The sequence below is a fragment of the Theropithecus gelada genome, chromosome 10 (assembly GCF_003255815.1).
Source record: "Theropithecus gelada isolate Dixy chromosome 10, Tgel_1.0, whole genome shotgun sequence".
Lineage (NCBI taxonomy): Eukaryota > Metazoa > Chordata > Mammalia > Primates > Cercopithecidae > Theropithecus > Theropithecus gelada.
Window position 1 is genome coordinate 1,999,054 of NC_037678.1, and position 21,375 is coordinate 2,020,428.

A 21,375-nucleotide genomic window follows, 5' to 3' on the forward strand; every position below is an offset into this window, starting at 1 on the left:
TACCCTTTACAACAAGCAGGGAATGGCAAGCAAAGGGCTTCCTGAGGATTGTGGGCCATTCTAGCAAACGATGGAATGCCAGGAGCAGGTGGTGGAAACTCCGACTTAGATCCAATCAGTCAGAAATACAGGTGACCATGTGGCGCTTGGATTTGGTGTCTCAAGGGGGAGCAGTCTTGTGGGACTCAGCCCTTCCTCGGTGAGGTTTCAGCTACCTCTGGGCAGTAGTCTGGGAACTGAATTAAATTAGAGGACAATTTAATTAAATGGCCAGATATTCAGTTGGTGTCTAGAAAGCTGGAGAACTGGGTGGTGTGAAAAACCGACACATTTGGTGTCAGAAGTGTGAGTGAAACCAGGTCAGCCGGTGACACCATGGCAGCCTACATGAGGTCAACTCACACACTCGCCTGAGATGCAGCCACTGCTGGACCCATGAAATGGCCAGTCTCCCAGGAGGTGGCACCAGGAGGAGACGTCCCTTCCCGTGTGGTCTCCCTCCGCCCCATGCCGTAAACACCAAGCATGATCACAGCGCCAGCCCCTCACCACTGCCCCCCTGAAATAACCGCGAAGTGATAGGTAACATGTGTGCCCCTGACAGACCCACAGTGCCCACAGGTTTGGTCAAATGATTCTGGATGTTTCTGTGAAGGAGTTTTTTGGATGAGAGTAATGCCTGAATCGGTGACTCAGGATAAAGCAGATGGCCCCCATACTGTGGGTGGGTCGTTATCCAAGCAGGTGAAGGCCTCAACGGACAAAAATGCACCTTCCTCAAGCAAGAAAAGAATTCGCCAGCGGAGGCCTCGTGACTCCAGCTACACCTCTCGCTGCATCTCCAGCCTGCCCTCTTCCCTGCAGATTTCAAACTGACAGCCTGCGAAACTGCAGAAGCTTATTTTTAAAAAGGGAAACCTTGCTCCCTCTCACTCTCTCGAAGTCCCACTGGTTCTGTTCTCTAAAGAACCCTGACAGATACACTCCCCCCGCCACGGAGGGCCGGGACTCCTGTGTTCACACGTGACAGACACACTCCCCCCGCCACGGAGGGCCGGGACTCCTGTGTTCACACCTGACAGACACACTCCCCGCACCACGGAGGGCCGGGACTCCTGTGTTCACGCCATCAGCATCACGATCAAGTCATCGTAATCGGCCCATGCGCTGGTCCAATCGGCTGTCCCTTCTCCATCTCTGAAGCCCCCCTTCTGGGGCATTTCCAGCTTCACCAGGTCTCCACTCCTAGACAGCAGCAGCTCAGCCTGTGCCTACCACATGTGTCTGGAGCCAGTCGGCTGAGAGGTGTCCGTGAGAGCTTTCTGAAAGGATGACAATGAAGGGCATGATGAAGTCAGACTCGGCCAAGACCCAGAAGCTGGGGTGCGGATATGACCACATGTGGTGGGTTTCCCCTCACAAGTGAGTCAGCCAGAGGGGAACGGCAGGGACACTGAGGCCCAGGTGATGGGGGCCGTGGTGGAGTGGTGAAAGGGGCTGTAGGTGGCTCCTGGGACACTCTGCATGTGAGCCAGTGGGAGGAGAGGGGAACAGCAAGGAAACTGAGGCCCAGGTGATGGGGGCCACGGTGGAGTGGTGAAAGGGGTGGCAGGTGTTCCTGGGGACACTCTGGGGACATGCTCAGGGAAGGCACCGACCATCTGCCCTCTGGGACCATCAATGGTGGTTCACAAGGTAAAGAAATTTACATGAATGGTACTTTCTGGTGTTCTTTTTAAAATTGGCCGGGTGCGGTGGCTCACACCTGGAATTCCAGCATTTTGGGAGGCCAAGGCGGGAGGATCGCCTGAGCCCAGGAGTTCGAGACCAGCTGGGGCACCACAGCGAGACCTTCACCTCTACAAAAATACAAAAACTAGTCGGGCGTGGTGGTGCACACCTGTGATCCCAGCTACTCAGGAGGCTGGGGCGAGAGGATCACTGGAGCTGGGAGGTGAAGGCTGCAGTGAGCTGACATCACACCACTGCACTCCAGCCTGGGTGACAGAAGGAGACCCTGTCTCGAAAACAAAACAAAATGAAATGAAAATGATGGCATCCCACAGAGAGGAGCCCTAGAGCAGCGGCGCCCCCCTGTATGCTACAATCTCGGCGGACGCACATCACGATACGTGGGTCCAAACCCACAGAATGCACCAGGCCAAGAGTGAGCCCTGGTGTGAACCATGGGCTTTGGTTAATAACAGTGTGTCAATGTCACTCCTCACTTGTCACTCACGCGCCTCCCTCGTGCCAGCTGTTATCACAGGACCCTGTGGGGACGATGGGAGGGGCAGGAGAGGCTAAATGGAAACGGTACCATCTGCTCAATTTCTCTATAACCCTACAACCGCCCTAAAACATAAAGCCTGTGATTTTCAAAAACAGTAATAAAACCACGCTCTCAGCCTTGCCCCTTGACACAATGTTGAGAATGTGCTGCGCTGAGAAGCATTAATCAGCGAGGGCCACGGCAGGAGGCGGCTGTTGTCCCTTACCCCTGACGCCATCCCAGAGCCCGGGGCCCAGAGCCCAGACCCAGACACACAGGCCATGGAGGCACAGCGTGGTCAACAGAAACCAACGCTCAGCCCTGGGCCCCAGAAGGCTGCATCTCTTCAACACTGCTTCTTGCCTTCTCTGAAACAACTTTACCCGGATAACTTTCGGCAAAACAACTTTTTGTTTTAATTAAATGAAAAATAAATCTGGCACAGCTACCATAATTTCCACAGATTAGCCGAGCTTTGAAATTCCTACATTCACTCCTTGTTAAACCTGTTAATTCAGGCACTGCTTTCAAGATGCATTTCAAAAGCTTTGGAACACGCTTTCTTAACACAAAATTTAAGATTTAAACAGTAATACCACTAATTCCTCCGGAATGGAGCTTAATTAGAGCAGAATGAGAGATAACAAATGTCCTGTTACAAACCACGGCGAAAGGTGCATTATCATACTTAGAGATTTTTTTTTGCATAATCTTGCCACTTAATAAGGCTACAAGATACCATGTATGAGAAGTTTTAATCTATGCAGCTTGTAACTCAGCTGTAGTTGGAGACAATCTCAGTTCTTAAAGGATTAGAGCACCTTGATGTGAGCGCGACCCCGTGCAGACACTAATTAAACAGTGCAAGAGGACCTCCAGGGCTGCTGGGAACCGGTCCCCAGAGGCACCGCTGTCCCCTGCAGCCTGATGGGCAGGCTGCCCGCTACATCACTTGTGGTAGCACGTCTGAAGTCTGAAGATGTGTGACATCTCCCTTATTGTGGCTTGTCCATGGAACGGATGCGGGCCGTCTTGGTGGCCCCCACACAGCCCCAGTGGCTTCAATCCAGAGAGGAGACCTGGGCTCTCCTGACCGGGGAGCTCCTCATAGCTACCGGCGGCACTTGCGGATCTAACACACGTCCGCTTCCCCGGCCTCGTCCACAGGACAAGGACGGTCTCTGCTCTGTCAGCTGCAACCACTCCCGCTAACGCCTTCTGGAGCCCTCAAGCATGACCACATCCCCACTGAGGCGCAGGGCAGAGGGGAACACGGAAGGGGCAACCATTTGGGGAACCAGTGTCTCCCTGAAGTTGGAGGTTGGAGCTGACCAGGGGTGGTGGAGGTGCCTCCTCCCAGGCCCCATGGCTGCACAGCCCCTGAGCAGGTGGAAAGGGAACTGCTTTGCCACTGGTAGGCCCCATCTGGGGCATGCAGGCGGCAAACTCAGGGCTACGAGCGCAGCAGGGCCACACTCAGGGGCCTAATTCCAAAGCCAGACTCAGGCTTACCACCGCCACCCGGCCACGGGCTCAAGGCAGCACTCCTTTCTAGAACCACCCTGGGTGGGGCTCTGCGTACCCAGTGTGGACAGGGAGAGCTGGTCTGCAAAGTCCTTCAGGGGTGCAGGCACCCTGCTCAGCTGAAGGTGTGCTGGGGACACGGGAGAGTCCCAAGGGCTGCTCTGAGCACAAAAAAAAAAATGTGTCCAGGAGGCAAACTCAGCTCCAGCTGCAAACTTGCGTCCGGGGCTGAGTGACACATCCTGGCAGGGCGCCTGTCCTTCCACCCATCCATCTGTCCGTACTGCTATCCGTCTGCCTCTTAAAAATACAGACAGTGCTCCTGGCAGACAACAGAAACGCGGGGGCCACTGAGTGGTAGTCTGGCCTCTGCAGAAGGCTCTGGACACTCACAGGTGAGGGCTGTGCAGCTGCTCAAAGGCAGGATGCAGACATGGCCGGCAGCTGACGGGAGCACGAGAGTCCACGGTGATCAGTCACGCCAGAGCTGCCCTGAGGACTGTGCAAGGTGCTGGAGTCCTGCATTGCCCTTGTTTTCTATGTCTCTGAGGGGGTGGGGCCCAGCCCTCCCTATTCCAGTCCCATCTTCTAATCCCCATGGGTGCAGCCCTCAAAGGCTGCCTGTGCACACTCGTGTGTGTGTCCCAGAGCTTGTCAACACGTGCAGCGGGTGCTCAGAATACAGTAACAGCTTCCCCGCATGCATGCACCCCAGAACGTCCCGCTGGTCCCCTATTTCTCTCCTCGCCCATCCGAGTGGGTCAGACAGCCGAAGCCTGCCAGGATCTGCCGGACGGTCTGCAGTCCCCAAGCCTCGCTGGGTCTCGGCTGCACCCCAACGCCGGGCAGTTCCACTGGCCAAGAGCAGCCGCCTGCCTTCCTCTCACCATCCCTGTGCATCCCCAGAGGAAGAGCGAATACAGGGCCACTCTGTGGGCACAGGAGCATGACCAGGGACTGGGAGTATCCACAGGCCTTGGCGTCCTGGCAAAAGGCTTTTGTTTTCTGGCATTTATCACAATGGGTCTCCCAGGAAACCACAATTCCTTATAGAAGGACTTCAGAAGATAGAGAAAATGACAGGAAAAACAACGAAAATGAGGGCCGACACCGACACGAATGGGGTCCCCTTGTGGGACTAATGGGGCCGCAGCGCCATGCACTCTGTGTGCTATAAGGACCCCTTCACCACCTTGGGATGCTCACAGTTGCACTGGGGGCCACAGCGGGGCAGGACGGCAACAGGACTTGGCCTCAGGGGGAGCTCAGTGGGAGTTCTTACTGTCCCATTTCACAGATTGGGAAGTGGAGGCCTGGGGAGTCCATAGTAAGGGATGGCCCCAGCTGGCCTTGCTTGGGGACTCCCTGGGCTGCGGTGGCTCCCAGAGTTCACTGCACCCAAGGGCGCGGTGGGAAGGCACCCAACAGGGGCTGTAAAATGAAGCTGCAATTTTGAGCAACTGGTACCAACATGGCCACCTGGGGTGCTGGGCCAATGGGATGTTTCTCTCAACCTGGCCCTAGTCATCCTCAACCCAGCAGTCCCTAAGCCCTGACCCCAGCCACATCCAGCATTCCTCTGCCCTGAGACCTCACCCAGCCCGGACGGCCAGCTCAGAACCTCTACCTGGTGCCAGGCCCACAGCAGTTTCCCTGCCTGAAAAGACACGTCCCTTCACATCGGTCACCATCACTAATTTGAGACCCATGTGGCCTTGGGCCGGTCTCTCCCCTGCCCCGTGCCTCCATTTCCCCATCTGCAAAATGGAGGGCCCAGGCCCAACCAGCTGCATCTCAGCCTCTGCAGCCCTCCTCTACCTCGGCGACCAGCTCCAAGACTCTGCTTTATACGCTGGGCCGCTGGTGACATAGGTGAGGTCCTGGGCTGGCCTTGGGCTCAGGAAGGAGCAGAAACCAGCCAGACACAGAGAGCACAGAGGAGCACGCCCAGAGATGAAAAGAGAAACAACAGTGCCCGGAGCACCCATTTCGTGGTTCTTCAGCCCACGTCGGAGGCTGGGCTGTGCAGCTGCTCAAAGGCAGGATGCAGAGATGGCCGGCAGCCGACGGGAGCATGAGAGTCCATGGCGATCAGTCACGCCAGTCGCCCTGAGGACTGGGTGAGGTGCAGGAGGGAGAAGAGACCTGGACCCGGGGCTGGGCATGAGGCAAGAACAGCAGAAAGCTACGCGCAGGGTCCCAAGCCCCTGCCTGTAGTGGTTCTCACTTCACCTGCACCACAGCCTCCGAGGTCCTCTTATTATGATCCCGCGTACAGGGCAGGAGACAGGGCATGGGGAACACAGCCACCACGTCACACACCAGCAAGGGGACAGCCAAGGCTCAACCCTGGGAGGCCGCAGGCTCTGCCACCCTCACTCCAGGCCACCATACAGTGTCGGGGACAGACCAGCGGCCCATAGAAAGGAGGCTGGCACAGTGCCCTGGGCACAGCATGGGCACAGCGCTCAGCACCATGGTTGGGTCACTGACCACAACAGCAACTCCACCACTGGCTCAGGCCCAGGCCTCAGGGTGGGGCCCGACCAAGGCTGGCCCCACAGAGCCTACTGAGGAGGCCCCACCAGCCTCGGGACCTGCCGGGGACCTCCTGCCTCCTGCAATCCAGGCAAGGCCTGCTAAGGAGGGGAGGTGCCCCGGGGCCGTGGGCATCACCACCACCCACCACACTTCAGTGGCTGAAGGGCACTCGGGGCCATGAGGCTGGGGCACTGCATCCCAGGCACCTGCCTGGGGAGAGAGACGCCTGGCCCAGGCGCCCAGGATGCTGGCTTCCCTGAGAGGGAGACTCCGTGGGGGAGGTTGGGAGGGGCTGGACCCAAGCTACATGGGCTTCCGCAAGCCCGGTGCCTCCTCCTTCTGCCACACCTGGGGAACGTGATGCCCACATCAGTTCAGGGCTCAGCTGGCCCTGGCCCCTCCCTCAGGCCAGCTCCGGGTCAGGCCCAGGCTCCCGCATTCACCCTCCAGCTGCTCTGGGTCACTCCCTCCCCCTGTGACCCCGCTGCCCTGGAGCGGGCTCTCTCCTGTTGTCTGGAGCCCTGAGGGGCACCCCCTGGTCAGCGCCCACTCCCTGCAGCAATAAGATGTCCCTGTCCAACACGAGGCCTCGGAAACTCCCAGCAACTCCCGGCTGCCTCTGTCTGTGCCCTCCCTCCAGGGCAAGGCCATGGCTGGGGGCAACTGAGGCATTGTAAGCCCTGGGGATCAGACACACGGGGATGGGAGGAGAGTGGGCAGGACCCAGAGAGTGGCTGTGACGGGAACACCCACTCCTGCCTGCGGCTCTGAGGGCGGTTTCCACCCAAGGGGAACCACGGTCCGTTCTAGAAGATTCACTAAGGAAACGGGAACCTTCTCCTCTTCCTGACTCACAGCCCATCCCAGAGATAAGAAGAAACCAACTTAATACACAGAACTCTTCAGGTTGCTCTCAAGGCCAAGCCACCAACTTAAGAGAAAACAGAAATGTGTGTTTCAACTAAGATAAATTAGGGCATTAAGAACAAATCATGACGTTGGGAGGCTGAGGCGGACGGATCACCTGAGGTCAGGAGTTTGAGACCAACCCGGCCAATGTGGCGAAACCCTGTCTCTACTAAAAATACAAAAATTAGCTGGGAGTGGTGATGGGTGCCTGTAATCCCAGCTACTCGGGAAGCTGAGACAGGAGAATCGCTTGAACCTGGGAGGCGGAAGTTTCAGTGAGCCGAGATCGCACCATTGCACTCTAGCCTGGGTGACAGAGTGAAATTCCATCTCAAAACAAAACAAAAAAAGTCATGAATAAAAAGACAAAACATCAGACCCATTTTTAATAACATGCCAGGTAACTGTGAAGCTGGTCACAACTGATTCCAATTGGAACAGGAAATGGCTTGGAGGAGTCTGGGCATGAACGTTGATCTTTTTCACAATTTTCTTTTGGATTAAAAAAATGAAAATGTCACTTTCAAAGGTATACCAGCCAGTGGGCTCTCAGAGTCACAGTCCTGAGTCTGTGTGTGGCAGCCCCTGGAGGGGAGCTCGGCCCAGGCTCAGCCCCTTCTCTACACCGGGCGTTTAGGAGATGCTCGAGAAGCCAAAACAGTGTCTCCCGGGCTTGGGCCACCCTGTGAACCCCCCAGGGTTGCACCATACCCAGGTATCACCTCACTACTGAAAAGAAACCTTCCATCACCCTGTGACCATCACCCTGCGAATGGAAAACCAGCGCCTTTGCCATAAATAGAAGGTAGCCATAAAAGCAGATACACAGCTATTAAAATAACAAATGCCCGGCCGCATCCGCATAAAACCATCTTGCAGGCCAACAGAGTGCGTGCCCTCGCTCTGGGAAATGCTGAATTTATGTGAGGAGGAGTGTTAAGAATTTCTGGGCTGGCCACCCTAACCCCGATCTCCTCAGGAAAACCAGCTTCTTCCTTAACCCCCAACTCAAGAGCCCTCGCCTCCATGGCATTCCACCTCCAGGACGGGCATCTAGATCTTCCCCTTCGTGCTGACAAAGCATCTGTCCCCTCTGGGCCCTCTTTGAGATGAGGTGGACCCGAATCAGACCCAGGCTCCATCCGCCAGCCATGCTGCCTGGAGACCCCCACGCATGCGCACTCACACACACACACACACACACACACACATGCATGCACATGTGGGCTGCAATCCCTTGGGACAAGATCTTCGGCTTGTGCCTGCTATATCCGGTTCCTCTGGCTGCGTCACACATCACCGCAAACCCGTGGCTTAGAGACAGGAGTTTCTGCTCTCACAGTTCTGGAGGACAGAAGTTGGAAATCAAGGTGTTCCGGGCCTGCGCTTCCTCCCAAAGTTCCAGGGAAGATCCTTCCCGCCTCTTCCAGCTCCTGGTGGCTGCGGGTGCTCCTCAGTGTGTGGCCGCATCACTCCAGCCCCTGCTGCGTCTTCACGAGGCCCCCTCTCCCGTCTGTTTGCTTCTTTTCTCTTCTCTTCCCTTCTAAGGACTTGTCTTTGGACTTTGAGTGTGTCCTAATTCAAGGTCCCATCATCTTGAGATCCTGACTTTAACTACATCTGCAAAGGCCCCTTTTCCAAATGAGAGGGCACGCTGGGTTTCCAGGTGGCTCTGTCTTTGGGGACCTCCAACCGACCCCACAGGTGTACACTTTTCACAGGTGCACCGACTCAAGTCCTTACTCTGCCTTTTCACATAAATGATCCCATGAGACCCACCAACCCCCAGCCAGCCACCCCCTGGTCACCTTCCGCCAGCAAGCAGCTCATGTCGGGCATACAGCAGGTACTCAATATGTGCATGCCAAACTGAGGCCGGCGTGTCTATCAAGGTTGTCCCCAAGGCAGCCGGCGGGAGGAGCAGGGAGCTGTCACTGTGCAGGCATTCCCTGGGGACAGGAGGGTCTGAAGATGGATTTTCCGGTTCTGCAAAGCGCAGAGTTATTTATAAGCAAGATCTGTGTTCTTCAACCAGTGAAGCGAATCAGAGGCCTGCTTGGCTGCCTCTGTAATCGGAGGAGAAGAAAAGTAACTGGCTAATAAAATCCGCCTTCTCCGAGGCAGAGGCTGGCTTTGAAGAGTGTGTATTGTAAAGGATCCATGACCTCTTCTGAATAGACCCCGGGAAGATCACGTGGGGGCCAGGCTGCCTCCACGCCGTCCAGCTGGAATGGTCTTGGGGACCGGTCTTCCCACGGATTCCTGAGTCTTCTGCCAGGAGCGTCCCCCAGGGCACCGACTCACCTGAACCCAGGGCCTTCTAGAACCCCCGGGCCCTGCCCTGCCCTGCCCCAGCTGGGAGGCCACAGAGGCAGGGAGGTGGCACCGAATCATGCTCCCACCCCCACAGGTCCCCACTGTCACAGCAAGAGACCATTGTCACAACCCACAGAAACCAGCCCCGACATCCAGCAGCCACCAGCCTCGATCCATGGGGGACCCACTTCGAGTCCAACGCAGGGGATAGGGTGAAGGGAGCACTGTAAACTTGGAGGGTAGCACCCACCCTGCCCGAGAGCCTCTGAAGGATCCCTCCTCTTGCCAGCAATGCCTTCCTTCCCCCAATGCCTCAGCAGAGCTTTTCAGGACAGGCGGCGCTGCCCCATCCAGGCAGCAAGGTCGGGAGAGAGGGCACCTGGTTCTGGGGCTGCCGCCAAGACCGCACTTTCCGCCCTTGCATTTCCTCAATGGCAAAGTCATGCAAGGATCACACCCTCTGCGCAGGTGGCCTGAGGAGCAAAGGAGGTGACAGCAAAGAGCAGTCAGTGCGGTCACGGCCAGGCCCCTCTCACCAGAGGCCCCTGTGCTCAGCCCCAGGGGCTCACCACCTTGCCACCTATCTGCCGAGATGACCTTTCTCCTCACTTCAAGGCCAATGCTGACCCCTGGTGAACATCCAGTTCTCCCCTGGACCGACCCCCCAACCCACTGGAGCACCCATTATGCACAGATGGAGCTTGGCCAAGGAGGCTCCTGGCTCCTGCAGGATGACCCGGGCCTGCCCGCTTCCCTTCTGGAGTAAAATGGGCAGGAACGAAGAGCCGGCCTGGCTGGGAAAGTGCGGGGGCTGAGATGGAAAGTTTGGCCTGGGCGGGAGAAGTTCAGCAGCCCCTGAGGGCAGGCAGAAGGCAGCCTCTGCGTGGGTCCTCCAAGCTCCAGAGGCCTTCTGAGGCGCGGATTTGATTTTTAAAACACAAAAGGAGAAGAAGAAAAGTCAAGGGCAGAAGGCTGTGTCTGGAGCATGCTGACGCAGGTGGCTGGAAGGGTGTGTGTGAGGGCAGGGGAGCTGGGGGAGCCACACCCTGCCCTGAGGGCCAGGGAGCCAGGGCCTGGCCTACCCCACAAGCAGCCCCATCAGTCAGAGGACCAGGTGCCCCTCGGCCACTGCAGGTGACACCAGCTATCCTGGGACCCCCCTGAGCTAGGAGTCCACAGAAACGCAGCAAAGGGCAGGGCCAGCAGCCACTGCCTCCTTGGTGCCTGGAGCCGTGACTTCCCTAAATGCCTGCCTGCAGCCCACCCCTGACCCGCCTGCAGCCCACGCCTGACCCGCCTGCAGCCCACGCCTGGCCCCCCTGCAGCCCACGCCTGACCCGCCTGCAGCCCACGCCTGGCCCCCCTGCAGCCCACGCCTGGCCCCCCTGCAGCCCACGCCTGGCCCCCCTGCAGCCCATGCCTGGCCCCCCTGCAGCCCACGCCTGACCTGCCCACAAACAGCTGCTCCTGTGCCATGCAAGGGCAGCAGCTCCCAGTGTGGCTGAGGACACAGCCCTTCCTTAACCACCAAAGCACAGGAGCTGCAAGGAAGGGCGGGTCCCTGCAGTCCAGGACCCTCTGCCCACTCCGAGGTCTGGGAGATGAACCTAGGTGTGCAGACCCCTCCAGAACTCGTGCCCACGGCGTCCCAGAGCCCCGGGATGCATGGGAAACCATCACGGGGCTCCACACAGAAGGTCACCCCAAATTTGGGAGGAAGGAGAGCTACCCACCCGCAGAACACTCTCAGCTGACAGCGGCCTCCACACCCTAAGGACTACACCCAAGTCATGAAGAGAGACCTGCACGCAGCCATGAAGCCACAGGGAAACCACAGACAGACAGACACAGCTGACAACACGGGCCTGGCTCGTGCACCCTGGACAGGGGGCCAGGTGGAGGCCCAGGTCTCACCAGAGTCCCCATATGGGGTGGTCCCTGATTACCTGAAGGGTGCATTTTGGCTGCCCTGCACACTACAGCCCAGCCAGACACGTGGTGGGAACCCGTCCTGCCATCCAGGGGATGCAGGGCAGGCCTCCCTCCCTGCCCCCTGCAACAGTGTCTGGAGAAAGGGGCCGCCTCCTCGAGGAACTCTCTAGAGACCACAATGGGCACTGTCCAGGTGGCCCAGCTGTGCATGAAGACTCCAGATTGCACTTCCAAGACTCCACCCACCAGGGCCAAGCCACCTGCCCAGGACCTTGGGATCCAGAGAAGCCAGGCAAAATCCCGAGAACACCAGCCCTGCACCCCTGCAAATGTGTGCGAATTCCTCTCCAGACAGCGTGGTCCTGTGGCCAGTGCCTGTGGCCTCATCTGCTCCACAGACACGCTCAGCACTTGGCAGGGGCCACTCCTGGGTTTTGAACAAGGTCGTCACTGGGGCCATCTGTCACGGGCCCTCCATGGAAGTCCCCCAGCTTCCACTCCTTTTATCATTCCCTTTCTGCAAAGAGGAGAGCGAGGGTCCCAGAATCCCAGCCACTAGCCTGGTATCAAGCTGCAAGTGGACTTCCCTGTCCCAAAGGTCATTTGCATAGGCAGGTGTGACCCTTGGGACGAGCACAAGGCTGGCAAGAGGGGCGTCGCAGCCTGCAGTGGGAGGTGGGTGTGCAATGCCCAGGCAACACCCACGCCGCCCCTGCCTGGGGTCACAGAGAGAAGAGTGAGCCGCGCGGCTGCACCTGTCCTGCTGTCCTCTGGGACCTGCGCCCTCCCTAGACCTCACTGGGCCACACTGGCCCCCACTGTGAAGGGCAGGGCAGTGCCTTCCTCCTCAGGAAGCCTCTGCAGAGGCCCAGCTGGCAAGGGCCAGGGTCAGGGTCTGGGTGAGGACGGAGACAAGGCTGCAGGGGCAGAGGCCGAAGCTGGGGTGCACCCTCCTCTCCCCTCCTCGAGAATATGCCAGGCCAGGCCACGGGGTAAGCTGCAGACAGGCCGGGCCACGGGGTGAGCTGCAGACTGCAGTATTTGGGGTACCGTGTGTGTGCAGTGTAACATGTGTGACGGGTGTAGCATGTTTGTGATGTGTGGCTGTGTATGTGTGTGTATGACATGTAAGTGGTGTGTGTGGTGTATGTGTGTGTGTATGTCTTGGCATGTGTTTGTGTGGGGGCGTGTTTGTATACTTTGTGTGTGTGTGGGTAGGGTATGCGTATTTGGTATGTGTATGTGGTGTATTTTTTGTTTGTGTGTTGTGTGTGGTGTATTCTGTGTGTGTATATGTTGTGTATGTGGTATGTTTGCTGTTTGTGTCATATTTTGTGTGTGCGTGGTGTGTGGCATGTGTTGTGTGTGCACAATGCATACTGTATGTGTGGTGTCTAGTGTGTGTGGTGTATTTTGTGTGTGTGGTGTGTGCTATGTGGGGTGTGATTGTTTTTTGTGTGTGGTGTGTGTGTGGTATCTAGCGTGTGTGGTGTATGTGGTGTATTTTGTATGTTGTGTGTGTGATGTATCTTGTGTGGCATGTGATGTGTTTTTTATGGGGTGTGTGTATGTGCTGTGTGGTGTATTTTGTGTGTGGTGTGTATCGTGTGTGTGTGGTGTGCATACTTGGTATGTGTATGTGTTGTGTGGGGTGTATTCTGTGTATGTTGTCTATGTGGTATATTTGTGGTGTGTGTGGCATATTTTGTGTGTGCGTGATGTGTGGCAGATGGTATGTGTGCATAGTGTGTGTGGTGTCTAGTGTGTGTGCTGTATTTTGTTGTATGTGGTATCTGTGTGGTGTATTTTGTGTGGTATGGTATGTGGCGTGTGGTGTGTATGTGATGTTTTTTGTGAGTGTTGTGTATGGTATCTAGTGTGTGTGGTGTATGTGGTGTATTTTGCAATGTGGTGTGTGTGTGGTGTATGTTGTGTGATATGTGGCATGTGGCGTGTGTGTTGTGTTGTGTGTTGTGTGGGGGGTGTGTGTATGTGGTGTGTGATGTATTTTGTGTGTGGTGTATTTTGTGTGTGGTGTGTGTGCCATGTGGTGTATTTTGTGTGTGTGGTGTGTGGTGCATGTGTGTGAGATGTATTTTGTGAGTGGTGTGTATATGGTGTATTTTGTGTGTTGTGTACGTGTGTATGCTGTGTTTTGTGTGGTGTGGCATGTGGTGTGTGTGATGTGTGGTGTGTTGGGTGTGTGGAGGGTGCGTGTATGTGGTGCGAGTGGTGTGTGTAGTGCATTTTGTGTGATGTGTGTGGTGGATATGTGTGTGTGATTTGTGCTCTGTGTGTGTGGTGTGTGATGTATTTTGGGAGTGGTGTATGTCTGTGGTGTGGTATGTTTGAGGTGTATTTTGTGTGCTGTGTGGTGCATCACATGTGGGGTATGTGTGATGTGTGGTGTGTGTGGTGTATTTTGTGTGTGATATGTATATATTTTGTGTGGTGTGTGTGTGTACGTGTGGTGTATTTTGTGTGTGGTGTGTGGCATGTATGTGTATTTTATGTGTGGTGTGGTGTGTGCATGTGTATGGTGTGTTTGCATGGTTTATTTTGGGTATCTATGTGTGTGGTGTGCACTGTGTGTGCGGTGTGTACTGTGTGTGGTGTGTGGAGTGTGTGTGGTGTGCAGTGTGTGGTGTGTGTGATATCTGTGTGATGTATTTTGTGAGTGTTATGTGTGGTGTCCAATGTGTGTGGTGTATGTGGTGTATTTTGTGTGTGGGGTGTGTATGTGGTATATTATGTGTGGTGTGTGTGTAATATGTGTAATGTTTTGTGTGTGGGGGTGCATGCATGTGGTGTGTGTGTGTGTGGTGTATTTTGTGTGTGGTGTGTGTGCACTGTGTGTGTGGTGTGTGTGTGATATATTTTGTGAGTGGTGTGTGGTGTCTAGTGTGTGTGGTGTATGTGGTGTATTTTCTGTGTTGTGTGTTGTGTTGTGTCTGGAGGGTGTGTGTATGTGGTGTGTGTGGTGTATTTTGTATGTGGTGTGTGAGGTTTATTTTGTGTGGTGCATGGTGCGTGGCATGTGGTGTGTGTACGACATGGTGTGTGTGTGGTGTATTTTGTGTGTGGTGTGTGTATGTGCAGTGTATTTTGTTTGTGGTGTGTTATGTGTTGTGTGCATGTATGGTGTGTTTGCATGGTTTATTTTCTGTGACAAGTGTGTGTGGTGTGTGTGGCATATTTTGTGTGTGGTATGTATGGTGTGTGTGTGTATGGTGTGTGTATATTTTGTGTGTGATGTGTGTGTGTGGCGTCTGTGTTATATTTTGTGTATGGTGCGTAGTGTGTGTGGTGTGTGGTGTATGTGGTGTATTTGGTGTGTGGTATGTGTGGTGTGTGTATATTTTGTGTGTGATGTGTGTGTGGTGTATTTTGTGTGTGGTGTGTAGTGTGTGTGTGGCATGTGGTGTATTTTGTGTGTGGCGTGTGGTGTATTTTGTGTGTGGCCTGTGCTGTATTTTGTGTGTGGTATGTGTGCGGTGTGCAGCGTATGGTATGTAGTGTGTGCAGCATGTGGGGTGTGTGGTATGTGTGGTGTATTCTGTGGTGTGTGTGTGTGCAGCATGCAGTGTGTGGTGTGTCTCTGTTGGGGGGGCACCGCAGTGCGTGTCTCTAGGCGAGGTGGGCTCCCACACAGAGTCCACGTAAGAGGAGGAAAAGAAAAGGTCCGCCTGCCCCGACAGCCAGGTCAGGGCTCCCACAGTACAAAGGCTATGGGGTCCTATGGTTGGTGCCAAAGGAGCCCCGTTCACTCACTGGGTGCTTGTGTGAGCGAACAGTCACATGTTCCATGCAGACCCACAGCTGCGTACTTCGCTCTGTGTTTCCTGTCTGCTCAGATCACAGTGCAGCCACAGATCGATCTGTTTCTGTGTAAATAAGGTGAGGGCTGCCTCCCTCCCCTCTCCAGGAACACTACCGCCTGCATGCCTTGCTCCCTAACCAAGGGGCTGTATTTTAAATGAGGTTTAGAATGCATGATTCTGTAGTTTATACATTTAAGATCACACACAACAATACGAACACCTATGAGCACTTAGTTACGCATAAGCAGGCACATGTACACACACACATATGCACACATATGAAAATGTCAGCAGTGAACCCTTCCAAGAAGGTTGTCCCCCAACCCCGCCTTCTCCAGGCCCAGGGGCTCTTGGGCTGTGTCTGCAGCCAGCACTCCACCAGGCAGAGACATGGCCTCACCAGTGCCCCCTTTCCTACAGTGCTGCATGCCCAGAGACGGGCGAAAACCACCCACCTCCACACCACCGAGTGAGGACTAAAACCATTCTCTGCACGGCTTTCTTGCACCATGCTCAGCATGGCAGCAACATGGGAGACTGATGAGTTTCCACGGATGCCCGCAGCAAGATCAGCCCCAATCCAATCCTCCCGAGTGTGCAGCGGGAGTGACCCCCAGCTGGCCCCATCCACTGCCAGCCTGGCCCTCGGCAGGCACTGGCTCAGCCCTTGCTGGGAGGCCTGGGAGGCTGGGACTCCTGCGCCCAGCAAGGCTGCGATGAGCCAACTTGTGTCTGGAAGTCATCTCCATTTCCAGTCCTTTCATATTCTAACTTTTACAGTTGTCAGAGGCACAGCAGATGAGAATCCCACTACGGTGAGTGTGGGTTTTATTTAGATTCTGTGTCACACAAGAAATGATAGTAAATGATGATAAAGGAGTTGGTTATTTTTAACACCTTTTCATTTCCACCCCTCCCAGCAGCCATTCACAACTACCTGGCCTTGCAAACAGCGTCTACTGGAGGGTCAGGGAGAGGTAGGCTGAGGGACACCTTCCAGGTGGGGCCGGCACCGCGATGCCCCTGCACCCTGTCTGCCTGCACACCTCATCAGGGCCATAAAAACAATGCACCCAGGAAGTGGGCTAGGGAAGCCCCCGGGGCCCCTAGACAAAGCCCAGCACCTCTCCACACGCAGTCTGACACTCAGGAGAAATGAGCAGCCAGCTCCAAGCTCAGAGCCTGGGGGCCGGGGCCGCCCCACAACAAGACTGGGTGCAGGTGTGCGGGCACAGCCGGCTGTGAGTACTGAGAACAGAGCTGCCCAACTCCCTCCTCCTTCCACACACACCGCGTGCAATGAGTTCCTCCACCACCATTAGACACTCAGAATGGAGCCCGGTGCAGCCTCGAGCCCTCACCAAGAACAGCCTTGCTGCTCTGGAAAACCTCAAGGGCATCTACCAAGCCCTCGCCCAACCCATCATGGACCACCCACAGCCCTGGCTCTACGCCTCGGGGACAGAATGGCTGTATGCATTCAGCACATATTTTTGATGAAGTCTTAGGGCCGGGAACTGTGCTGTGTCTCCTAAGAAGTTCTCTATCCATTTCTTAAAAAATAAACTGGTCCATCTAACAGACAGATGAACCCTCTGCATTGGCCGCTAATCTTGCAAAGACGACATCAATTAATGATGACCGCACAGAGCCACAACAATTAATACACCGTCAATTGCCTCCACGGAGTTGAGCATGCCCCTTGTTACGGGCCACACGGGTTTGCAGGAGCACGCCTCATTTCCGAAAGAGCCGGCTAACTAAATCAATGGAAGTTGAATCCCATTGACTCGATCAACAGTCTGCCCTCCCAGCAGCTGCTCAAAGACAGGCACGCCACAGTGGTTCCGAAAGCGCGTCTGGAATCCAGGCCCGGGTACACTGTGTCGGGGCCGCTGGACGCAAAGTTCTCAATATTAACCTGCAAAACAAGCTTTTGAACAGCACGTTCAAGCCATCGCATGCACTCCCCTGCCACCAAAAGGATTTACCGAGATAGAGTTGAACCTCAAATCCACATTTAAGGCAAAGAGGCACTGGGTTCTCCCTCCCATTCAGAAAGGATCAGGCCGAATGATTTCCCGGCTTTCTCATGTCCCTTTGGGTCCCAAAGCCCAGACACCTCTCTGCGCTGTGGCCTGCCCCGGGTGGCCCAGGCTCGCTGCACTCCTTCCTCTTTGAAGTATTTTCCTATTCTTCTGTTTACATTAAGCATCCACACCAAAGCCTGCTCATCTGTGCTGGAGTGCTGGAGTCCAAGTGACTCAAGACTTCCAGAAAAATATTGTAAAGTCTTTGGAAGAGGGAGGTGGAAAATATTTTTATACTTCTCGCTGTTTCCTTAACTCCGTATTTGGAGGCCAAACATGATGATGGAGATAAAGCACTGGCTTCCCTCTCACGTCTCCGTGACACATGTCATCTGTGCCCTAAGGAAGTGTCCGGCTCTTCCATCAGCATCCTGGGACTCCCGCCCTCGTCCCCTACGTTAGCTACACTCCATGCAGACACAGCACGTGCACGTGCCAGGCAGTTCAGAAGAAAGGATGGCTCTCCCCTCCCAGAGGAGAGTCAGCGTGTCCTAAGGACGACAGGGCAAGATGAGCAGCTACCCAGGCCCCAGTGCCGGACCCCACACTGCGGCCCTGCTTTCTTCCCAGGCCTGTGGCTGCCCAGCCAGGCCTGGTGCGGTGGGCAGGACCTGTTCTCACAAAGCTCGGACGTATCGAGGCTGCAATTACGGACCACAATTTGCCTCTCTCTCGGTTCACAGCCCTATTCATCTCCGCAAACACTGGAAGCCAAAGTGGCCAGAGGGGGACGGATTAGCCACGGGGTGGCCTCTATCTCCACACAAAAGGAGAAGTGTGGAAAAATGGCTCCCTGGGTCCCCCATTCTTCACCCCTGAAAAAAACAGATTCATGGAAATGGCAATTTAAACAGCTCTTTCCTACTCGGGCCCAGACAACAAGTCACAATTGTCTACCCGCCTTCATTGCTCCCTCCCTCCTGCTGGACAGCGGCTGCTGGGAGGAGAGTGGCCCCAGGCTGAGCCCATCAGCCAGGAACCAGAGTGCGCCACCCCGCTCCCTGCGCCTCTCACTGCTGGTTCCCCAGGCCTCCCCTGGGGCTCCTGACGCCAAGGGGCCAAAAAGGCATCTCAGCAAGGACAGGGAGGCTGCCCAAGTCCTGACCTTCCAGACAGACAGGCAGCAGGGCTCAACCCAGGGTGGTGAAGGCCACCGCTTCAGGACAGGGAGACAGGACTTCAGGAGGTCCGGAGGGCCTGCACAAACACTCGGACCCTGCAGTCGCTCTTCCAAAGGCACCGGTACCCTCAGCGTACAGCTGACCCCCTCTGCATCTATGACTGCGCCGTCTTCCACAACACCGACACACGAGTGTCTGCTTCAAGGTAAACACAGAGGTCTCTGTGAATGGCTAAATCCACAAAAAGTACTCCACTCAGCGAACAAAACCAGTATTTAATCCTGGGTCTGCTCCACACCTGGACCTTCCCATCTGAGAGACAGAAACTCTTTCTTCTTAGCCAAAAAACAGAGTCCTTTAGACCTGGAGCCTCAGGGGGAGAGGAGAGTCCTGGGAGGCACCTGCACTGGGTCAGTGCCGAAGGACAAGGCAGAAAGGAAGCCCTTGTCACAGGCCGGCCACATGGCCAGGAGCTCCCCCCTGTTACTAACTCACAGCTTAAAAGTCCGTGGAACTTTGCTTCGTCACAGAGTATCAAGACGCAGCTGGGCACTTAGAGAAACACTGAAATTTTCACATGCACCCCCTTTCTGCAAGCCAATCCCCCAGAGACTTCGAGATCAGCCAGAGAGGCAGAGAACTTGCAGCAGGAACACAAACAGGCCCAGCAGAGCAGGGACCCCTTCGCCAGGTGCCTGGAACGCACCAGGGGTGGCTCCCACCGTCCTGGCAGGGGACACCAGCGGAGGACACCCCTCGCGGGCTTGCCTGGACCCAACGACTCCTCAGCAGGAACAATGGCCTCCCCGGCCCCAAGGGCCACTGCCCTAGGGCAGAACCACCCACTCCTGAAGTGGGTCAGTAAGGCAGCAGGAAGAAGTTGGGCCTCCCACTTCGGCAAGGGTCCCCGCAAGCCCGGGCTGGCAGGCCAAGCCCGCAGCAGAGTCCTGGGGTAGCCTACTCTCCCTTCAGACCTGGTCCTCCTCTGTACTTGGTGCCCACATTCAACAGCAAGGGAGGGAAGCGGACACCAGGCCCGTGGAGGTCACAGGGTCTGGGGTCAGGCTCCTGCACCTACCTACTTCCCCAAGCTTCCAGGGCCTTATTAATTAGTCAGGGAAGCAGCTGAATGTTGCAAGCCCTTCCTTTGCAGGAGCCCAGAGCTAATGAGAACCCAGCGCGTTACCAGCCACACAGGCGCCCTCCGGTGCTCAGCCTTCCCAGCGGACCAAGAGGAGCACCAGGCGAAGCTGGCCCAGCCTGTGTGCCAGAACACCAGTAACCATGAGCAGGGGTGCCCCGGGGGAGGCCAATGACTTAGTTGCCCCCAGTCTGCTATGACAGGTCAGGCTGATCCCGCTGTGCACCAGCAGCCCTGCAAAGGGAGTCTGGCCCCGAAACCAGGAAGTTTCCAGGAGTGCATCTGGGGTGCCTGGAGCCGACAGACCTCCCATCAGAGGAGGTGTGGCCCTGCCCCCAAACCCCCAGTAAGATGCTTCCCAGTCCAAAGGGCCTCTCTAGCTACCAGGGTCCAACCATTGCCCTGGGCGCCTCAATAGTCCCAGACTGCCCTGCAGTCTAGCAGAGACCAAGAGGGCAGGGGCAGAACTTGGTGCGGGGACCTGCGCACCCGGGTGACCAAGCCCCTGCTTCCCGAGCCTATGGGTCGCTGGAAGGCGGCTTGGGCCCTGGGAAACGGGTGCGCAGGCCGGTTTCCCCGACGCCCGCGGGTCCCAGTCCGGTGCCCACCCTGGCGCGTCCCAGCTCCGCTCCCGCCCCAACTCGGCCGGCCAACGTGGAGCGCTGGTGCCATCTACCGAGGGCCCGCGGCGTGCGGGCGGGCGCCGCTGCCACCGAGCGGTGTGGGGCAGGGGATGGGAACGGCAGCCTCGGCTTGGGTCGGGGATCCGGGTCGGCGCGAGAGGAAGCGAGGACGCAGCGCGCCCGGATCCTGCGCCTTGCCGGTCAGCCCCGATGGGCGCGCGTCGGCGAGATCCGCGGGGGGCCGGACTCCTATCAGGGTCGCGCAGCCGGCCGCTCCGGGCCCGCAGTGGCGCTCCACGAGCCTCGGCCGAGCGTGGAGGCAGCGGAACATGCTGGAAGCCGGGTCGGGCGCCGGGGCCGCCGCGAGCCTGGCAGAGCGCGGAGGACTGCGCCGGGGGACCGGTCCGCGCGCCCAGGGACAATTACCTTCTTTGAGGAACTGCGCGTGGATCACCAGGACCAGGAAGCAGCAGAGCGCGGCCCCTGCCAGTGCCCAGAGAGCCTTCAGGAGCTGCATCGCGGAGTCCCAACTCGGCCGACGCCCCCGAAGTCGCGCAGCTGAGGTCCAGGCGCCGCATCAGCGCCCCGCCGGGTGCAGCCTCCGCGGCCGCCCGCTCGCGCCCTCCATCCGCCGCCAACGCCGCGCTCCGCCGCGACTGGAGGCGCCACTCCGGGAGGCGATTTGTGTCTTTTTGGGCAGGGGGGAGGGGAGCGGGCGGGGGGGGAGGGGGGCGCCGGGGAGGGGGCGGGCGGGGGCGGGGAGGTTAGCAGAAAGTCTCCGGCCGCGGCGGCCGCCGCTCCGACCACTCGGCCACCATCGCTGGCTGCGGGGCGCCGGGGGCCCGGGCGCGGGGGGGCGGCCGCCGCGGCCCCATGAATCAGCCCCGCCGCCGCCCCCGGAGCCGCACCGCCAGCAGGGCCCGGACGGCGGGCCGCGGATTGCGCAACGGCCGGGCGGCGCGGGGGGGTCCGGCGCGGCCCCGGCCCCCTCCTCCGCCTGTCGCCCCCCCACCGCCCGCTGCTCGGTGTCGCCTTCCTCCTCCTCCTCCTCTTCCTCCTCCTCCTCCTCTTCCTCCTCCTCCTCC

General features: G+C 57.1%; 1 protein-coding gene across 3 annotated transcripts in view; it reads right to left on the minus strand.

The window, feature by feature from the left end:
* FAM19A5 (family with sequence similarity 19 member A5, C-C motif chemokine like) overlaps nt 1-21,375 on the minus strand; it is a 347,289-nt gene that overhangs the window by 240,494 nt on the left and 85,420 nt on the right. Inside the window, exon 1 of one of the 3 annotated variants that reach the window (XM_025399347.1) lies at nt 20,717-20,982. The exons of the other annotated variants lie outside the window; for them this stretch is intronic. Within the exon in view, the coding sequence (XP_025255132.1) occupies nt 20,717-20,807 (91 nt within the window). The 5' untranslated portion in view covers nt 20,808-20,982. Of the gene's footprint in view, nt 1-20,716; nt 20,983-21,375 lie in introns of those variants that run through there. 3 annotated transcript variants of the gene reach the window in all.